The sequence below is a fragment of the Eurosta solidaginis genome, chromosome 2 (genome assembly GCF_040869045.1).
Source record: "Eurosta solidaginis isolate ZX-2024a chromosome 2, ASM4086904v1, whole genome shotgun sequence".
NCBI lineage: Eukaryota > Metazoa > Arthropoda > Insecta > Diptera > Tephritidae > Eurosta > Eurosta solidaginis.
The window spans coordinates 207,127,402-207,147,782 of NC_090320.1; the positions used below are offsets into that span (position 1 = coordinate 207,127,402).

At 36.6% G+C, this 20,381-nt stretch overlaps 1 protein-coding gene across 4 annotated transcripts in view; it reads left to right on the forward strand.

The window, feature by feature from the left end:
* The first annotated feature begins 377 nt into the window (after positions 1 to 377).
* Positions 378 to 20,381, forward strand: part of LOC137242577 (uncharacterized) — a 64,806-nt gene continuing 44,802 nt past the window's right edge. Inside the window, exons 1-4 of one of the 4 annotated variants that reach the window (XM_067769854.1) lie at positions 378 to 451; positions 3,457 to 3,553; positions 4,444 to 4,576; positions 15,358 to 15,478. In XM_067769854.1, coding sequence (XP_067625955.1) covers positions 4,444 to 4,576; positions 15,358 to 15,478 — 254 coding nt within the window. In that variant the 5' untranslated portion in view covers positions 378 to 451; positions 3,457 to 3,553. Of the gene's footprint in view, positions 452 to 3,443; positions 3,554 to 4,443; positions 4,577 to 10,061; positions 10,279 to 15,357; positions 15,479 to 20,381 lie in introns of those variants that run through there. The other 3 variants (XM_067769857.1, XM_067769855.1, XM_067769856.1) reach the window with 3 other exon arrangements.

The window sequence follows — 20,381 nt, forward strand, 5'->3', positions numbered from 1 at the left end:
GTAAATGTACAACCTTATGACACTGTTTATCGATTAAAGTTTTTGTTATCAGTTGAGTATCGCGTTGCAACATCATACATAACGAAACAACAATAAAACTTCGACACACATAAAACACATTACAAATTTCACAATACGTATTGCCCAAATAGATTTGAAGCCAAAAAGGGGCAAACATTTTAAAGAGGGCCAAAAAAAGAGCTAGCGGCTAAACCGGAATTTTTGGAGCTGAACACAAAAAAAGGCTTGATCTGGTTTCAAAGCACAAAAATGGCAACACTGGAGAGCATGTAACGTAAAAATTTAAGAGAGGTGCCAATTTAGAAGAAAGAAACATGAGAGCGAACAGCATTGATTCGAGGAGATTGTGACTGATACGAAATGCTCGGAATTTCTACCAGAAAATCCGGGATAATGATAACGGCGATATAGAATGACGTCAGAATATAAAGTAAGTAAATATTGAGCTGCATGAGCCTTGCGCAGATATAAACATGTTGAAAGTAGAAAGACTGCGCTGGGAAGGGCAAGATATGGAAGAATTTAAGAAAATATTATAGCTCCGAAAGTATTCCCATCAACATCCCCATTGGCAAGGAGGGGCAGGAGAATGTCTCCAAAGATTTGGGAGAACAGATGGAAGAAAACTTGATCTTGACTTGGAACTCGAAATCGGCATCAGTTATCGTGCGTAACTTGGCTGAGCGGGTCGATATTTGCACTTCGTAGATTGCGACTTTCAGAACGCTGGAGAAATCGATTTGGTTTCATATTCTTCGATCAATAGGAATGTGGCCTCGTGAACATTTAAATGCTGGGCACGGTGAAGACAATCAGTCTTAACACGTTAGGAGGTATTGCATTGTGGAATCTGAGTTTTACAACTCAAACATGATTTTGATGTTTTGGCGAATCGCCGCGGGATCCGTTTTTACCGCAATGAACGTCACTACTTAATGCCGAAGTTATTTCCTTATTACAAACCTTCGCTTCTAATTGCGTCTGTGTATATAGCCACTGTAGTAGACGCAAAGCCCTTCTACCTCCCCCCAGCGGTTTAGAGGTTAAAGTATGCCTGCGGTAGGTATATATGCTGGTCGTAAAAGGCGACTAAAATACCACTGCTGTCATATACAGAGTAGGATCTATACATGAAGGGGAGCATTAAATATGTAGTGTATCATTCGCGCGACCCTATCCCGCTGTTTTAAATATTTACTGTAGTAAGCAGGAAAAGCCAGTTGTAATCTGTAATCAAAGTATTGGCCTGCCTCTTCTCCTGTCTTTGGGTTTGGCGCCCTAGTGGGAGAATCAGGGAGATGTGGTTCCACTCAAAAGTGAGGAGAGTTCACTTTTAATGAAGTTGACAATAAAACTTTCTCTTGAGGATTTACCACCGCTATTACACTGGGTAATCAGTCTGTTGGAGCTAAGTAATCACTCCAATCCATAAGTTAGCAATTAAATTTTCCTTGAAGTCTACTAACTAAGGGATAAATTGCCTCTTTACTTATTCTAAGCTTTGTATGAATTTGTAAATTGAGTCGTACAGAAGCCCAGAGAAAAGGTTGAACACATCCCTGAATTGTGCGATGGAACAAATGATGCTTAATTTGGCACCGAGTCACAAACTATTCGTACCAACAGGGATCCTTCGTTGAGCCTATGAATTGTAAGATTGAGCCATATGCCCGAACAGACATCCACCCACAGGCCAATTTGAATGTTGGATTCGATAGTGTCCCTCAGGGATCTGTTCTAGTGCCAACGCTATGGATGCGATGTTTGATGGTGTGCTACAAATCGACCTTCCCGAAGGCATGTTAATTTTCGGCTACGCAGATGATATGTCGTTGTTGCAGTGGCCAAGAAACTTGATCTGCTCCAGGCATTATGTAAAGATGACGTGGAGAGAATAAGAGAATGGCTTACGAACATGGGGTTGGAGATGCCTAGCAATAAGACAGTGGTCTTGGTGAGGTCAAAGCGGACTGTAGTGAGTAAGTCCTAACCATAGGAGATTATGAAATAAACTCAACGCCTTGAAATATTTATGAGTAAACATTGACTCAAAATTAAGGAGCACTTCAGAGCGGTGGGGAGAAAGTTTCGAATGTTTCTAGAGTTAATGGAGCCCCAATGCGAGTAATGCTCGACATCGGCGGCTCAAGCAAAGCTACCCGTCAGATATTATCTAACGTTACCAGCTCGATAATATTCAATGCAGCACCAGAATCACGGATCTAAAATGACCCACCAGAAATATACCATCAGCTTACCGCAATACTGCTATAAGAGTAGCATGTGTCCGACGACGCAATCCATGGTTTGTTCAGTAGATCTACTCTCAAGTGAAATGGCCGAACTGTATGGCATTGAAATCGGCCAACCATATGAAGATGTCAAGAAAAGCGCAAGGTCACAAACGATATTTAGGTGGCAAGAACAGCGGAAAGAATTGAGAAAATGGCGCAGGACCTTCATGCTAGTTCGGAATATAGCGGAATGGTGCGAGCGGGAACACGGCGGGCTAAACTACCACTTCACACAGATATTGAGCAGGCACGGCGGTTTCAAGGAATATCTACTTAAGCGTAGAATAGGGAGGATCCTTTCTGTCAACACTGTGACCACCGAATTGGAAACGCAGAACACGTAATATTTCATTGCCTCGTTTGCACATTCTCTGTACATACAGTTTTTGGAGAGGAGCCTTCCAAAAAGAATAAAGTTTCCCAAATGGGACTGCTGTGAGCAGGATGGCCTTTCTAGCTATGACGGAATTGATGCATGCTGAAAGGGAGCGCAGAGAAATACGAATGGGAAGTAAATGCGACTAAATCGCGTTTCCCCATCGTGATGCTATGCCTAACGGCGGTCCTACGAGGTGTGGGGCACATAGACAGGATTAGCCTGGTTTAATAGGGCCACAAATGAATAGGACTAGCCTGGTGTAACTGGGCCACTTGAGGGGGGAGTTGCGCATATGATGACAGATACTGACATTAAGCATATAATATTTATTGTCCTTCTGCCTTGGTATCTAAATAGGTATCTTCTCATGAAAGAGTGCATTCATTCCAAGTCCTTTGGACTTTCTACTCAATGGCCACAATCACCCAGGCAGTTTCGCGCCAATGTTGATGGCACTCTCCTATCATAATTGCAATTCCTCAGCTGCGATCATTTTTTGCCATAGAAATCATATTTATGAGTGGGTACCGATATCAACTGTTATCTTTCGCCGTCATCAGTTGATGATTTTTGTGTGATGATGTCGTGCGTTTATATGAAACTCTTGTGAGCTGCCTAATTCCATTCTGATTTATTGAAAACCACTTTGCTTAAAAACACTTTTTTGACAAAAAATTTTACAAGCTACAGTTGTAAGGAGAAAAAAAATTATGCGAGCAAAATATGAATGTAAAATTAAATTCAAAAATTTTTTATTTCCAGTTACACAAAGAGACTACATATTTTATAGATTTTTTTCTAGCCCAATATATACAATTGTACAAAAAACATATTTTGACGGGTTTAAAATAACAAAAATGTAAGTATAAATATCTCCAAAGTTATGAAAAAGTAAGTAATTGCCCGAGCAACTTTACTTGTTTTTTTATATAATTTCTCATACATATTTAGAAAAAATTGTGTACAAAACGAGTGTCATATCTTATCTGCCAACTGCCTGACAGGATGTTCAAAATAGCTTTTGTTTAGCATTTTGGCAGCGTTTTAACAGAATGTTCAATATGGCGCATACGGCGGCTATCTTCAGCAGGTGTTAGAAAGAGATGAAGAATGAGATCGCGATAGAAACTTTAAAAATCGGGCGATCCAATTTATTTGTTATTTTGACGCCTATGCTGAAGATCATTTGTCTTATCCACAATGTTAGATAACTCCAAGGCGAATACAGAAGGTGGTGTTATGCCATCAGCTGATTGCTTCTTCTTGATAGTCACAAAGTAACGCCTTGGTACAATTATATGTAATTTGATTGAAATCAATGAAATTTTTCTTTTGGCTTTACATTTTTCTGCACAGCGAATTGGGCTGAATTCGCTTTGAAAACACCTTATATCAAGGCGAATTTAGTAGTGTTTGTTGTTATTCCATCAGCCGATTGCTTCTTCAATATGTAAATTATCTAACAAGGCGAAAACAACACCTGATTGTTATCGCAACAACTGATTGCTTCTTCTTCATAATTTTCCATACAACGCCTTGTGCAGCAATGTCAGTTAATCGAAATCAATTAACATTTTTGTAGCTCACTTTAAAGGAATTTTTGAGTCTATCACTTTAGGCTAACTTTAAAGTGCTTGCTAGTTCTCAGTGAGCTAATTAATTTTTATGGTAATATATTTTCATCCCATCCCAAAGTAGTTACCTGTGAAATAATGCCATAGTATAATTTTAAAACATATTTTTTTTTAGATGACCGACTTTGACTATACACTCGAACTAGGAGAGTCAGACCACAAAAAATCCTCAAAATGCACTTCAAAACTTTTTAAAAATATGACTACGTTTTTCCTGTACCATTTAGGAAACGATGCTATTCCAGAAGGTAAGTAGAAATAAAAAATATGGCTTGAGTAGCAAGTACTCGTGAAACTACACCGCTAGAAATTTCAGCCAAAATTTTAAACCGGCCATAATATTACCCAAGCTTTTACATGTTTTTGTATGAAGTTTGAAACCTACGAATACAAATTTTTAGAAGAATTGCCTGCTTAAATCTTAACTGAAGTTCAGAATTTTCAATCGAAGCTCAGAAAATTACAATTGTAGTTCAGGACAATTGAAGTTCAGGATTTTCAATTGAACTTCAATTATGTATAATTTTCTGAACTTCAATTGCAACTTTCTGAACTAAAACTTAAAAAGGTGCAAAACAATTGGCGCAGTATCGGCACAGTTTCTGCGCACTATCAGCGCACTACTGGCGCATTATTGGTGCAGTTTTTACTAAGAATTTTCAGGATTCCCCCACACCGTGAGCAAAGATGTTTACACATCAAAAATTGCCGTTCTGATTCATTAGGTCCAATTTTCAATTTTATAAAAAATGTGTACAATGAATTATATAGATATCTGCATATTTAGTCTATATAATTGTTTAAATTGTAGACTGATAAATAAATATATAAATAAAATAAAAAAGTTAAATAATTAAAATATATACTTACATATATATTTGGAGCTTTACGGCAGGTAATAACTTTTCTTACTACGCGTTTCGTTGCTTTTGCATCTCCTTCAGGGATTCTGATTTAAACAACCAACACATTAACAATATCTGAGCACTTACTTCTTTTTCTCATACATTCTCTCGGCTCACAGTGTTTATGGTTGAACTCCTTCGAAACGGTGCCATCGATTCTCATGAAATTTTGTAAATGGGAAATTTGATCATTTTCACGCATTTGCAATATCTATGCATGCTCCCAAGATATCAAACAAGAATATGCAGGCCCTCCGTTTAATAAGATTATTTTTGCCGGGCATAGTGAAGCACATGCTCAGGGACGTTTGCCAGTTTCGCATAGAATACTGTGATGTTGGCACGCCACCAATACCTTAAGCCTACTTTTGCCGCCAACATCAGCGCGATTAATTTAAGCCCACCTTTGCCTACAACCGATCGGATCTTACCCTTTTTTCGCCTTGTGATCTTTATTTTAATTGAATTGCATGGACAAGAGCAATTTAATTGAATATACAAATTTAAAAACAAAATAAAATGAAAAACAAGAATTTTTTTGTTTTTTAAATAAGAAATTTGAATTTTTTGAAAAGTATAAGGTATAAAATTCAAAATTTTTATTTTGCACTGCCTAACCAACAGCTTCTAGTGATTTAGGATTTTTTTTTTATTTAGGTAGAAATTTAGGTCAACTCACACCCAGCCTTAACTATTGGCTGTCTCTATGGCCATTTTCGCACCCACAATTATATAAATACTATAAAGCAAAATTCCTTATAATAAAAATAAATAACAAATAAATGTAAGACGCGATAACATCCGAAGAGATTTTAGACAGAGATTCTCTTCCAATTTGCGTCGTGCTCCTCTTTAGTTTCCCTACAAATTGGCCGAACGGGACCTACATGTTTTATGCCGACTCCGAACGGCATCTGCAAGTCAGATGAGTTTTCACTGAGAGCTTTTCATGGCAGAAATACACTCGGAGCGGTTGCCAAATTTTTAGTTCGTTTTATTAACAAATAATAGAAGCTTGTGCTTAGAAAAGCTTTTTCTTAAATTTAATTTAAATATGATTATTTTTTAATTTTTAGTAGGGTAAAATATTGTTTAAATTAGTTATGCGGCCACCGTGGTGTGATGGTAGCGTGCTCCGCCTATCACACCGTATGCCCTGGGTTCGCACCCCGGGCAAAGCAACATCAAAATTTTAGAAATAAGGTTTTTCAATTAGAAGAAAATTTTTCTAAGCGGGGTCGCCCCTCGGCAGTGTTTGGCAAGCGCTCCGGGTGTATTTCTGCCATGAAAAGCTCTCAGTGAAAACTCATCTGCCTTGCAGATGCCGTTCGGAGTCGGCATAAAACATGTAGGTCCCGTCCGGCCAATTTGTAGGGAAAATCAAGAGGAGCACGACGCAAATTGGAAGAGAAGCCCGGCCTTAGATCTCTTCGGAGGTTATCGCGCCTTACATTTATTTTTTTATTTAGTTATGTAATCTTTACTTAGTTATTTGTAACGTTTCTCATCCTAGACATTTCTTTTAATGCATCAACATTACAAGGTTTCTTCGAAGTCAACTTTGAACAGTCAAGTTATTCTATTCGAGTGTTAACTAACTTAAAATCATATTTTATTGTGACTTTGCCTATGTCGCGTTCAGTTTACAACTACTCATTGCAGATCTCTGCCCTGTGGGTTAAATCTGTTAAAAAATTCCAATTTCCGCTTAGTTAAAATTTCACCGCCAAAAATCTGCAAAACAAAATCAAGTGCGCAGAAAAGTATGCAACACTTAGCGATAACAACCTAACCGCGTTAGCGTTCGTTGTATCAGTAAATTTTTACACATGAAAATGAGCTGTTATGTTTGCAAGGTTGCATTCCTTTGAGTTTATTACGTTTACACCATGAAATGTGCGCGTAAATTTATACAAATTGTGTAAATGATTTTTCATACAAAATTTGACAGTTCCTTTACGCACTGCACCTTTTCCAGTTTATAATGAGAATATATAACTTTGGGTTGAGAAATACAAGTTTATATTGAGAAAACGCAAATCGATAATGGGAAATCCAACTTTATAATGAGAAAATAAAATATGATAATGAGAAGCGTATCTTCTTATTGAGAAAATATAAATTGATAGTGAAAAATGTTACTTCATATTGAGAATAAATAAATTGGTAATGAGAAATATGAATTGATAATGAGAAAAAATAATTTAATAATGAGAAAATATAAAATTTTAAGAATGAAAAGTTGCAATTAATCTGATTTGGAGTCGGTGAGCAAATTCTGCAACATTTCGGGGATACATCATAAAGACAATTAAAATATAGCGTTGTTTAAAGCACTCGGAAGCATTTTAAAAGCTTGAGGTCAAATACGGAAATTATATTGTACAGAGCTTTTTGGGTGTCGGTGTTACTGGAATGCATAAGGTTGCGTTGAACGCATCTAAATTACAAACTTTACTGTACATTCAAGTCTCTACTTGTATATCAACTAAAGTAAAACATCTGTGTAATATGTAGGTGAATGCGGTATTGCTCCCGCACATTCCCATCCCGTTAAAACATTTTTTGGTGCATCCACTGGACTTTCAAGGTACTACCTTATTTGCTCCCTTAATTAAGCAAGATTTTTTAAATTAGAACCACTACCGTCGATTTCGCCATCCTCAACAGACATTTTTAAGATATGAATGGCTTTCAATACAAGTCCACTTAAGTAAAAACAGGTACAAATAAAACCTAAATATTTTTATTTCTCATTATGAACTTATGTTTTCTCATTATCAACTTTTTTTTTTCTCAATATGAAGTACCGTTTCTCATTACCAATTTACATTTTCTCAATATGAAGTTACATTTCGCATTATCAATTTATATATTCTCTTTATAAAATTACATTTTTCATTATGAATTTTTATTTTCTCAATATAAACTCATATTTCTCCTTATCAATTTAAATTTTCTCAATATAAACTTGCATTCTCTCATTATAAACTTGAAAAGGTGTAGATATATACGTATACGTTTACAGTGTACTCTTTATCATAACTGATTCAGCTATGTTATATACAGAAATACAACAGAGGGTTGTGTCTCCGCTTTTCGCAAGCGTGGGATTCACCACGTGTGATTCACCACGTTGTAAGAAAATTTTCTCCTATAAATATCATGTGATTCACCACGCCTAAGTCTCAAAATCTACGGTTAGGTAACTCCGGGTTTGTATGGGACTTATGCGGTAGTTACCCACCGACGTGTGTCGTACGTACGGACGTTTGTCGTACGAAACACGTTTGACCGAACTCTCAAGCCCGTAGGAATCAATGTGTGCGTCTGTGTACATGTACATAACATATTTGTGTGTGTATTGTTTACAGCAAAGCACTGTTGCCATTGACCATTTTGCATGCATGCTTATGGAAACATCAACTTTTGGAATTACAAATTTTCATGGTGCAAATGGCAGAAACAAATACTGAATAAGAATTTCTAGTTCATTTATTTGTAACCTACAATTTTATATAATAATTTTAGGATATTTCAACAAAATTTTATACAATCTTTAGGCCTTTTTGTATAATAACTGCAAACGGTCAAAAATTAGCGCACAAACGTTTACTAGGCAACTCTGTCTAGTGAGAGAGCGATCAGCTGACACGTTCTTACGGAAAAAATCAAAATTGTTTTGATTTCTACGTTCCGGGCTACGTACGTACGGGCGTTGCACGTCGGTGAGTTTTCGTTTACATTGCACACTCATAAGATAGGTCGTGTCAGCTGACACGTTTTTTCTACGTACGTTCGTGGGTAACTGCCGCATTACTTGTTATGCCAAAGTAAACACAAATCTTTACCAATAACTGTGTTATCGATTAATTTATCGAATTCTCGCAAAGTAATATTACATTCTCATCGGATTTATACATGTGTGCAAAATTTCAACTCAATCGGACACCGGGAAGTGTATCAAATTTAACTTGTAAGATTTCATTACATACAACAGCAAGTAAAACTAAATAAAAGCTTATAAATAAGAGTTAAAAAAATAGAAGATAAAAACTGATTTTAAAAGACTTCAGAGTTTGACGGTGATCAAACTCGTGCCACACGATCGCAACCGCAACATCATAGCCGCTGGGCCACTACAACTGCTTGATAGCTTGTGCCAAATGTTGTATTTAATTGTGGTGCATATGAATTTTACCGTTTTTTCTTGAACTTAATTTAAGAACATTGTTCTCAATTTAAGAACATCGTTCTCATTAATAGAACATTTGTTCATATTTTAAGACCAGCCGTTCTCTTTTCAAGAAAATTGTGTCAATTCAAGAACAAGGTTGTTGTTTTAAGAACATGTCTTTCGTGTTTCAAGAACATGAAAAGCTTGAATTGAGTCCGGTGGTGCTGGGTTTTAGAACGGCGTTTTTCTCTTAGTGTATATACGTTTACGCTTAAACTTTATATGGACTGCTAAGCGTTAAATACGGCTAATGTTTTATAATAATTTTGAATTTATAAAAAGGCAGTGCGCAAGACTGGCGTGTTCGTTGTCAAGTCGCATATTCCTTCCACAGTTTCAAATGTAAAATACGATGAATTTCATTATTGTGTTCCTAGGTGAATATATATTACGTTTCCATCTAACCCAAACGCCGTGTTTGTTTGTTTCGTATGACTGCTTAAAAATGTCTAAATATATAGTGAAAGGTATCGAAATTCCTATGAAGCTACAGACTTGAAGCATCTTCAGAAATGCAATAATTCGAAAAAAAATGTTCACCCCTATTTTACATTTCGATTACGTTCCCGTTCTACGCTCCGCTTTAATCGAAGATGGGTATTCTGCATTACGACGGAATCGTAACGAGAAGAGGAAGAACAAATGATTTTTCGAAATCAGCTGTTTGTACGGAATGTGTGAACATTGGAACAAAATAAATTAAAGACAATTTGTAAAAAACACTGAAAAATGTTTATATTTTATTATCCACGCCATTTAGTACAAAAAAAGCAATAGAATATATTGCCGCAGTGTTATATTTTTTTGAGTGAAGTGCTTTCATTATTGTATGTGTGTTTTTGTCGTTCTTTTGGCCAATTCCTTGCCGTGGCCACCAAGTTTTGTTAAAACGGATTCCTGCACGACTATAGCTGACATTTTCTGAATTTTATGGATGCTAATTTCATTACACTGGCCTAAAATACTTTATGAAGATTTATTTATTCTTTCCGCAAGGATTGTTTACATTTTCGTTTCACCTTCCTCTACTCCGGCAGCTTGCTTTGGCATATAACTGGACCCAACGAACAGACACAAATTATAGCTGTCACCCAGCGGGTTAGGGGGTCAGAATATACCCGCGGTAGGTATGCCTGTCGTAAGAGGCGACTAAAATATCAGATTCAAGGGGATGTGTAGCGCAACCCTTCAAGTTGCAGCGGATGCCCTAAAGGTTTAACGTGGCCAAATAAATCGTTCCCGAGATGTTCAGGCTAGCACCTTAATTGTGCTGTGATACCGGATCTGTATCCGGCAAAGGACCATCACATCTATTAAACTCCCCAAAGCCTTCGGGGAGCAACCTTATCGCTACAACAACAACAGCATAGCTGTCTATTATAATGGAATCAATAGCCGCGGCATTATTCGTGGAGTTGGAAAGCAACGCATACGAAAATGGCCAGGCGAGAATGGAAAGGCAAATATTGCGAGATTTTTGTAATCCATTTGAGATGAGTGACGAATTGTAAGAAAATGAACTTAAAAGTGGTCAAGTTTAATGACTTATTTTCTTATTTAAGTTTAAGAAAAACTTTCGACATAATAAGGATTCTTTCAAGTATGTGTTAGATATTTTTGCGGGGCAAATACGTCCAAGGACTTCGACATCTACATGTTGTTTTTGACCCGGAAACATATAAAAACAATCATCATGAGCCTTTTACGTCTCTTAACAAGTTTTACTTACATTTTTGTTAAAATTCTGTTATAAATTAATAAAAAAATAAAAAGAAAATATTTTTCCGCCAACAAATTTGCAACTTGGAAAAACGGAACTACCGTCGAAATCCAGAATACACAAAATCGACCGATTCGAAGTTGGATCGAAAGAGATTGAATTGACACAGAATACCAAAATTGCCAAATCGAAAAAATTCCAATCCAAGTCGAAATGCAGAATAGGCCTGGTTTATATCCCTGTAAACATACGAACGGTATTTATTGAGTAATTATCAGATAATTTACTAGTAGTTCTACAGTTAAACATAATTGGCGTTGGGATAGAATTACCCAATTGGTGTACTTCAGTACATATTTCATGTACATGTGAATTTTTTAAGTGCAATAGGAAACATCAAAACTGGAGTATATCAGTTGGTTTTTTGAAACTTTTCGGGTATTACAACAAAACAATACTTGAACATTAAGAGGTAGCTTTTTGGTAGCGTACTCCTCCCAATATACCGAAGATCCTGGGTTCACGCCCCAGGCAAAGCAACATCAGAACTTTAGAAACTAGCTTCTTCGATTAGGAGAACAATTTTCAAAGGGGGGTCGCCCCTCGGCAGTGTTTGGTAAGCACTCCGAGTGTATTTATGCCATGGAAAGCTGTCAGTGAAAACACATCTGCCATGCAGATGCTGTGCGCAGTCGGCATAAAACAGGTAAGTCCCGACCCGCCAATTTGTAGGGACAATTAAAAAAGGAGCATGACGCAAATTAGAAGAGAAGCTCGACCTTAAATCTCTTCGGAGGTTATCGCGCCTTACATATTTTTATATATAATTAAACCTGCATTTTCCGAAGCGGCTAGTCTAACACACTTTACTTTACGCTTCTGAAACCAATGGTAAGGAATTTTGCGGGATTCCAATTATTTTGCACCTTCTGCTAATGTTCGAATGACTGAACTGTCGAATAAATAACTCCAATATTCAGTATTGCAAAATGGTCTTTATTTCGACTACTTTGGGAGTAGTTCTGCCAAATTACAGCTTGCAAAACTTTTAAATTACCTTCTTTTAAAAGTAGGCGGTGCCACGCCCATTGTCAAAAATTTTACTAATTCTATATTCTGCGTCATAAGGTCAACCCAACTACCAAGTTTTATCGCTTTATCCGTCTTTGGTAATGAATTATCGCACTTTTTCGGTTTTTCGAAATTTTGGATATCGAAAAAGTGGGAGTGGTCTAAGTAGTGGTCTAAGATGAGTGCCCAGGAACCTACATAAAAAATTTCATCAAGATACCACAAAATTTATTCAAGTTATCGTGTTTAGGGACAGACGGACGAGCATGGCTAAATGAATTAACTTTTTTTTCGCCCGGATCATTTTGATATATAGAAGTCTATATCTATCTCGATTAGTTTATACTGTTGCGGGGTACTATTATGCGAACAAAGTTAATATACTCTGTGAGTTGTGCTCAGCTGAGTACAAAAATGGATGAGATCGGTCGTATATATAGCATATATCTCCACAACCGATTGTTCAGATGAGAAACTTTTCGTAATTTCTGCCCCATTTTAACAGCTAGAAGACTCAAATTTTTCCAAATGCTTACGTATATAACATATATTGTTGTCTGAAAAAATCGTAGAGATTAGTGGTATATATATTATATACCCCATATAAACTGTAATTTCTGTCCCCTTTATTAAGGCTACAAGCATCAACTTTCATCAATTTTTATCAAATATTTAGCTTATGTCATATATTGTTGAAATAAGTGATTCGTAGTCATAGCTTTTACATGCAGACCACAAAAAACGTGAAACTTTGCATCCTCACACAAAGTACCTACCTATATTTTATTTTATACTAGCAGACCCGGCACATGTTCTGCCCTAAATTTGGTCTATCTGCATATATTTTAATAAGCTTTTTCCGTCTAACTCTGCCCTCCCCCCTTTTTCTATTCTTCTTAATCCTTTTATTCACTCCTCCCTATGTCTTTTTCGCTTCATCTATCTCTATCTTCGTCTCACTCTTTCTCTCTCTTCTTCTTCTCTTTTTTTCTTCTCTCAAGTTCTTCTCATTCTTTTTCATCCCTTATTGCCAGTCCCGGAGCTTGGTATATGTTTTGCTCCAGTCCCATTCTGAGTCCCAGTCCCACTCCGAGTCTCATTCCCAGTCCTAGTCCTAATCCCAGTCCCAGTCAGTCTCTGGTCTAATTCCCGGAAAAAAGGATCGTAAATACTAATATAGGCAAATTTATATACCAAATTTTAGGCAAATCTAATAGGACGTATGTAAGTAGGTACGTGGGTATTATTAGTTCATGTCTTTATTTCGGCTTCGCATGCATATTTGACAGTTTTGCCAGATTGATGCGACTAAATCGAATATCACAATGAAAATTATTTTAAAGCTCTCAGCAACAGCTTTCAGTTTATATCCATATTACACACATCCTAGTGTTACCCTGATCCACGTTTTGACCCATATCTCGAGACCCTAGTCACTCAGGGGTATGAAAATACCCAGTATCAAAGTATTCATAAACAGCTTCCATTTGATATCCATATCGTACGAACACATCCCAGGATTACACAGGGGCACGTTTTGATCTCAAGACCCTAGCCATGACGGGATAAAAGGTACCCTATGTCCGTCTCCTGGTTTTAAGCTACCTCTCCACCAATTTTCAGAAAATTCGGTTCATCCGTTCTTCAGTTATAAAAAGTGCAACTAACACCACTTTCTTTTATATATATGGATTTATCTTAAAAATCGCCAAGGTATGTACATCTGTTCACTATATATTTCTTACCTTATACAGCCGATTACTTGGATATTATGAATGGGATAAAGTTATTTTTCAGCCCCATTCATGAACGGTATGAAGTGTCCGGCACAGCTGAAGACAGTTCCGTCCTTACTTGTTTATTGTTGTGATTATTAACTAGCATCATAGTGATACTAATATTCGCCACAATATAAAATACGTTTTTTCCTTGCCAGTAACTTAATTCTTGGAAACGCCTTAATTAACTTATTTAGTTTTTATTTATATTTACAAATGTAGGCTTAAACTTCATTAATACTAAAAGGTCTCTAATAACTTGTGGCCACCGTGGATTGTTTTCATTATTGCTATTGAAGAAATCTAAGTCATTATTACTAGTCCCCTCAAAGTTCAAAAAGGTTTTGTAATAAGGTGATCTAAATGCATTTTATATAATATATGTTTACCTCTTCTCTGAAATGTAGTTCACCTAGACAATGCGGACCAAACCAATGGTGTATGTATATTAGGGTGGCTCGATTTGTATGGACGAAAGTTAACCGATATCGCCCCATCGATTTTTCGATAGGATTTGGGCTCAGGAATAAAAGTTTCACTACGCATACCCAAACAAATAATTTTTCAGCCTGCGAAATTTAATTTTTTTTCGACTTTAATTTTTCATGATCTACTAAAAAAATTTTCATATGTATACCCTGTCCGAACCAAAAATGTCCGCTAAAACATTGTATTCATGAAAATTTTACAATCAAATGAAATTTTTATAGTAGTTCATAAAAAAAAACATAAAAATCAAAGTCGAAAAAAAGTAAAAAAAAAAAATTAAATTTCGCAGGCTCGAAAATTTTTTTTGTGGGTATGCGTAGTGGAACTTTTTTTCCTGAGCCCAAATCCTATCGAAAAATCGATGGCGTGATATCGGTTAATAAATCGACCCAGTCTCATATATCGCTTTATTTATAAGTTGTAAAAAATTTAAAGATCACTTGATTCAAATCCATACAGCCTACTTAAGTTTAACATTTATTTAGAACAGTTTCAGAAAAAAATAAGTTTTTAATTGACAAAATACTCGGAATTTACTAAAAAATATACCTGAAAAATATTCCAGTTGACATATAGAAAAACGGATAAATACCAAAATTTTACTTTAAGGTAGTAACTAAAGTTCAATTCGGATATAATAGCTGGAAATTACTTAAACATTATCGAATACATTGCTCATTGCCGACTTATTGGTGTTAATGTGTTTGAAATTTTTATGACTGGATTAGTAGTATCGGCAGTCGATATTTTCAGGGAATAGTTTAATTCCTGATTTTACAACTTCAAATATCTTTAAGAGCTTAATTTTTATAAAGTTTTTTTTTTACAGGATATTGGACTGGAGATGATTATGGACCGAAATATGATAACGAGAATTTCGTTGAACTATTTCCAATATTCTACATTCTCCTGGTTATGGTAGTCTTATGTATATTGGCCTTCATTTTAATGTGAGTAAAAACAAAAACATAAATGCATTTTGAAGCTTTGAAAGCCCAGGATAGCCCCGCCTCAAAATAAAAAAGGTTAAAATGATTCTTTTAGTCTTATAAAAGACTAAAAACTTCAGTTTCAGTTCTTTATATATATTAATATTTCATTTATTGAAGGATATTTGAATCTCATGACATAAAGAATCATTCTTCATTTTTAATTTTAGCGGGTTTTCAGCTTAAAATTTTTTTATCACTATAAAGCCCACCCTGTCCTGGACTAACCTGGGCAAACAAATCACAGTGAGAAGATTATCATTTTGCATTCTTTTTAATTTGGCGTGTTTCAAGTCTGGGATAACGAAAAAAAGCGTGGGCTTTTCTGGGTTTACCTTGGGAAAATTAACCACATTTCGAGAAAAATCAATTTGCATTTTTTGATCTTGGTGTTTCTAACTTGAAAATTTCGTCGAACGAAAAAAATGGTGGGCTAATTTGGGTTAATCTTGGAGAAACCAACCACACAATTTTAATTAAAAAGTAACCATATTTTAGCGTGCCAGCTTCACACTGCTTCCAATTTTTATTCCGATACTTTAAAAAAAAGGGTGGGCTATCCTAAGTTTATCTTGTTCAAACGAGTCACAAAGCTTAGATTAAAAAATTAGAAATTAGGGTTTCGGGGAGCCAGTTTCACAGTGCTTGACAATTTTTCTTCCGATAATTTATTTCCAAGAATGAGTTAAAGAAAGAAAGGGTGGACTATTCTGAGCTTAACTTGGGTAAACAAAAGACATAGTTTTAATTAGAAAAAAAAAACGCTTTTGGCATGCCATCTTCACACAGCCACACTCAAGTTGTTCCCCAAATCGCGCAAATCAAAAACCATGTTCACCCAACAACGACAATAAAGCATACAATATACACTATGCAATATTATTACAGGTGATGCCGATAATTTCCCTTAAAGGCCTACGAGCCTGACAGCACCATCCTATTTACGCGTTTAGACCTACACCGTGAATATCGGCAAAAGAAAATTGAAATTTTTCTTGTCCGATCTGTTTACCAGAATGTCCGTACAGTAAACTGGGTGGTTCCCTAAAAAGTTGTAAAAGTTCGCTTTAAATATAAATCTTAAATTTCGGAAGCAATTTTTTATCTTTGAAATAGGACAACCGAAATTCTTTTTATTGAAAGATGGTTTTTCTCATCAGGTTTTTATAATTGATACGCCACTGTTTTGGCCTATGGTTTCTAATTCCATTTTGAGCTGTAAAGCCGTTTTCCCGTGATTAGCTCAGCTGATGGAGTTAATATGACCCATGCGCCTCTCGTCAGTGACAGCACTTGCAGACTCAGTTACGACGCGAATTAACCGTTAAGTGTTTTGAGAATGACACAGGAACTCTGATTTTTTTTTTTTAAATATGACCAGAATTCGGGTTCTTTCTGCTTGCCATTGTAATGTGTTAACAATTTTTTAGAAAGAAACGATTGAAATGGAAACAAGTAAGGAACGCTAAGTTCGGGTGTAACCGAACATTACATACTCAGCTGAGAGCTATAGAGACAAAATAAGGGAAAATAACCATGTAGGAAAATGAACCTAGGGTAACTGGAATGTGCTTGTATGACATGTGTATCAAATGGAAGGTATTAAAGAGTATTTTAGGAGGGAGTGGGCCATAGTTTTATAGGTGGACGCCTTTTCCAAATATCGCCATAAAGGTGGACCAGGGGTGACTCCAGAATTTGTTTGTACGACATGGGTATCAAATGAAAGATGTTAAGGAGTATTTTAAAAGGGAGTGGACCTTAGTTCTATAGGTGGACGCCTTTTCGAGATATCGCCATAAAGATGTACTAGGGGTGACTCTAGAATGCGTTTGTACAATATTGGTATCAAATGAAAGGTGTTAATGAATATTTTAAAAGGGAGTGGGCCTTAGTCTATGGCTGGACGCCTTTTCGAGATATCGCCATAAAGGTGGACCAGGGGTGACTCTATAATTTGTTTGTACGATATGGATATCAAACGAAAGGTGATAATGAGTATTTTAAAAGGGAGTGGGCCTTAGTTCTATGGGTGTACACCTTTTCGAGATATCGCCATAAAGGTGGACCAGGGGTTACTCTAGAATTTGTTTGTACGATATGGGTATCAAATTAAAGGTATTAATGAGGGTGTTAAAAGGGAGTGGTTGTAGTTGTATATGTAAAGGCATTTTTGAGATATCGACCAAAATGTGGACCAGGGTGACCCAGAACATCATCTGTCGGGTACCGCTATTTTATTTATATATGTAATGCCACGAACAGTATTCCTGCCATAATTCCAAGGGCTTTTGATTTCGCCCTGCAGAACTTTTTCATTTTCTTCTACTTAATATGGTAGGTGTCACACCCATTTTACAAAGTTTTTTTCTAAAGTTATGTTTTGCGTCAATAAACCAATCCAATTACCATGTTTCATCCCTTTTTTCGTATTTGCTATAGAATTATGGTATTTTTTTAATTTTTCGCAATTTTCGAAATCGAAAAAGTGGGCGTGGTCATAGTCGAATTTCGGCCATTTTCTAAACCAATACAAAGTGAGTTCAGATAAGTACGTGAACTGAGTTTAGTAAAGATATATCGATTTTTGCTCAAGTTATCGTGTTAACGGCCGAGCGGAAGGACAGACGGTCGACTGTGTATAAAAACTGGGCGTGTGGCTTCAACCGATTCTGTCCTTTTTCACAGAAAACAGTTATCGCCCTAGAATCTAAGCCCCTACCAGATTTCACAAGGATTGGTACATTTTTGTTCGACTTATGGCATTAAAAGTATCCTAGACAAATTAAATGAAAAAGGGCGAAGCCACGCCCATATTGAAATTTTCTTTTATTTTTGTATTTTGTTGCACCATATCATTACTGGAGTTGAATGTTGACATAATTTACTCATATACTGTAAAGATATAAAATTTTTTGTTAAAATTTGCCTTTAAAAAATTTTCTTTTTTAAAGTGGGCATGTTCGTTCTCCGATTTTTATTAAGCATACATGTAGTAATAGGAGTAATGTCCCTGCAAAATTTCATCATGATATCTTCAACGACTGCCAAATTACAGCTTGCAAAACTTTTAAATTACCTTCTTTTAAAAGTGGGCGGTGCCACGCCCATTGTCCAAAATTTTACTAATTTTCTATTCTGCGTCATAAGTTCAACTCGCCTACCAAGTTTCATTGCTTTATCCGTCTTTGGTAATGAATTCCGCACTTTATGTGTTTTTCGAAATTTTCGATATAGAAAAAGTGGGAGTGGTTATAGTCCGATTTCATTCATTTTAAATAGCGATCTGAGATGAGTGCCCAGGAACCTACATACCAAATATCATCAAGATACCTCAAAATTTACTCAAGTTATCGTGTTAACGGACGGACGGACGGACATGGCTCAATCAAATTTTTTTTTTTATACTGATGATTTTGATATATGGAAGTCTATATCTCTCTCGATTCCTTTATATATGTACAACCAACCGTTATCCAATCAAACTTAATATACTCTGTGAGCTCTGCTCAACTGAGTATAAAACAAGTAAGGAAGGCTAAGTTCGGGTGTAACCGAACATTACATACTCAGTTGAGAGCTATGGAGACAAAATAAGGAAAATCACCATGTAGGAAAATGAACCTAGGGTAACCTTGGAATGTGGTTGTATGACATGTGTATCAAATGGAAGGTACTAAAGAGTATTTTAAGAGAGAGTAGGCCATAGTTCTATGGATGGACGCCATTTAGGAATATCGCCATAAAGGTGGACCAGGGCTGACTCTAGAATTTGTTTGTACGATATGGGTATCAAATGAAAGGTGTTGCTGAGCATTTTACGAGGGAGTGGGCCTTAGGTCTATCGGTGGACGCCCTTTCGAGATATCGCCATTAAGGTGGACCAGGGGTGACTCTAGAATGTGTTTGTACGATATGGGTATCAAATGAAAGGTGGTAATGAGTATTTTAAAAGGGAATGGGCTTTAGTTCTATAGGTGAACGCCTTTTCGAGAAATCGCCATAAAGGTGGACCAGGGGTGACTCTAGAATATGTTTGTACGATATGGGTATCAAAGGAAAGCTGTTAATGAGTATTTTGAAAAGGAGTGATCCTTAGTCCATAGGTGGCCGCCGTTTCGAGATATCGCCATAAAGGTGGACCAGGGGTGTCTCCAGAATGTGTTTGTACGATATGGGAATCAAATGAAAGGTGTTACTGAGCATTTTAAGAGGGAGTGGGCATTAGGTCTATAGGTGGACGCCTTTTCGAGATATTGCCATTAGGGTGGGCCAGGGGTGACTCTAGAATGTTTGTACGATATGGGTATAAAACGAAAAGTGTTACTGAGCATTTTAAGAGGGAGTGGGCAATAGGTCTATAGGTGGACGCCTTTTCGAAATGTCGCCATTAGGGTGGGCCAGGGGTGACTCTAGAATGTGTTTGTATGATATGGGTATCAAATGAAAGATGGTAATGAGTATCTTAAAAGGGAGTAATCCTTAGTTCTATAGGTGGACGCCTTTTCGATATATCGCCATAAAGGTGGACCAAGGGTGACTCTAGAATGTTTGTACGATATGGGTATCAAACGAAAGGTGTTACTGAGCATTTTAAGAGGGAGTGGGCATTAGGTCTATAAGTGGACGCCTTTTCGAGATATCGTCATTAGGGTGGGCCAGGGGTGACTCTAGAATGTGTTTGTACGATATGGGTATCAAACGAAAGGTGTTACTGAGCATTTTAAGAGGGAGTGGGCATTAGGTCTATAGGTGGACGTCTTTTCGAGATATCGCCATTAGTGTGGGCCAGGGGTGACTCTATAATGTTTGTGCGATATGGGTATCAAACGAAAGGTGTTACTGAGCATTTTAAGAGGGAGTG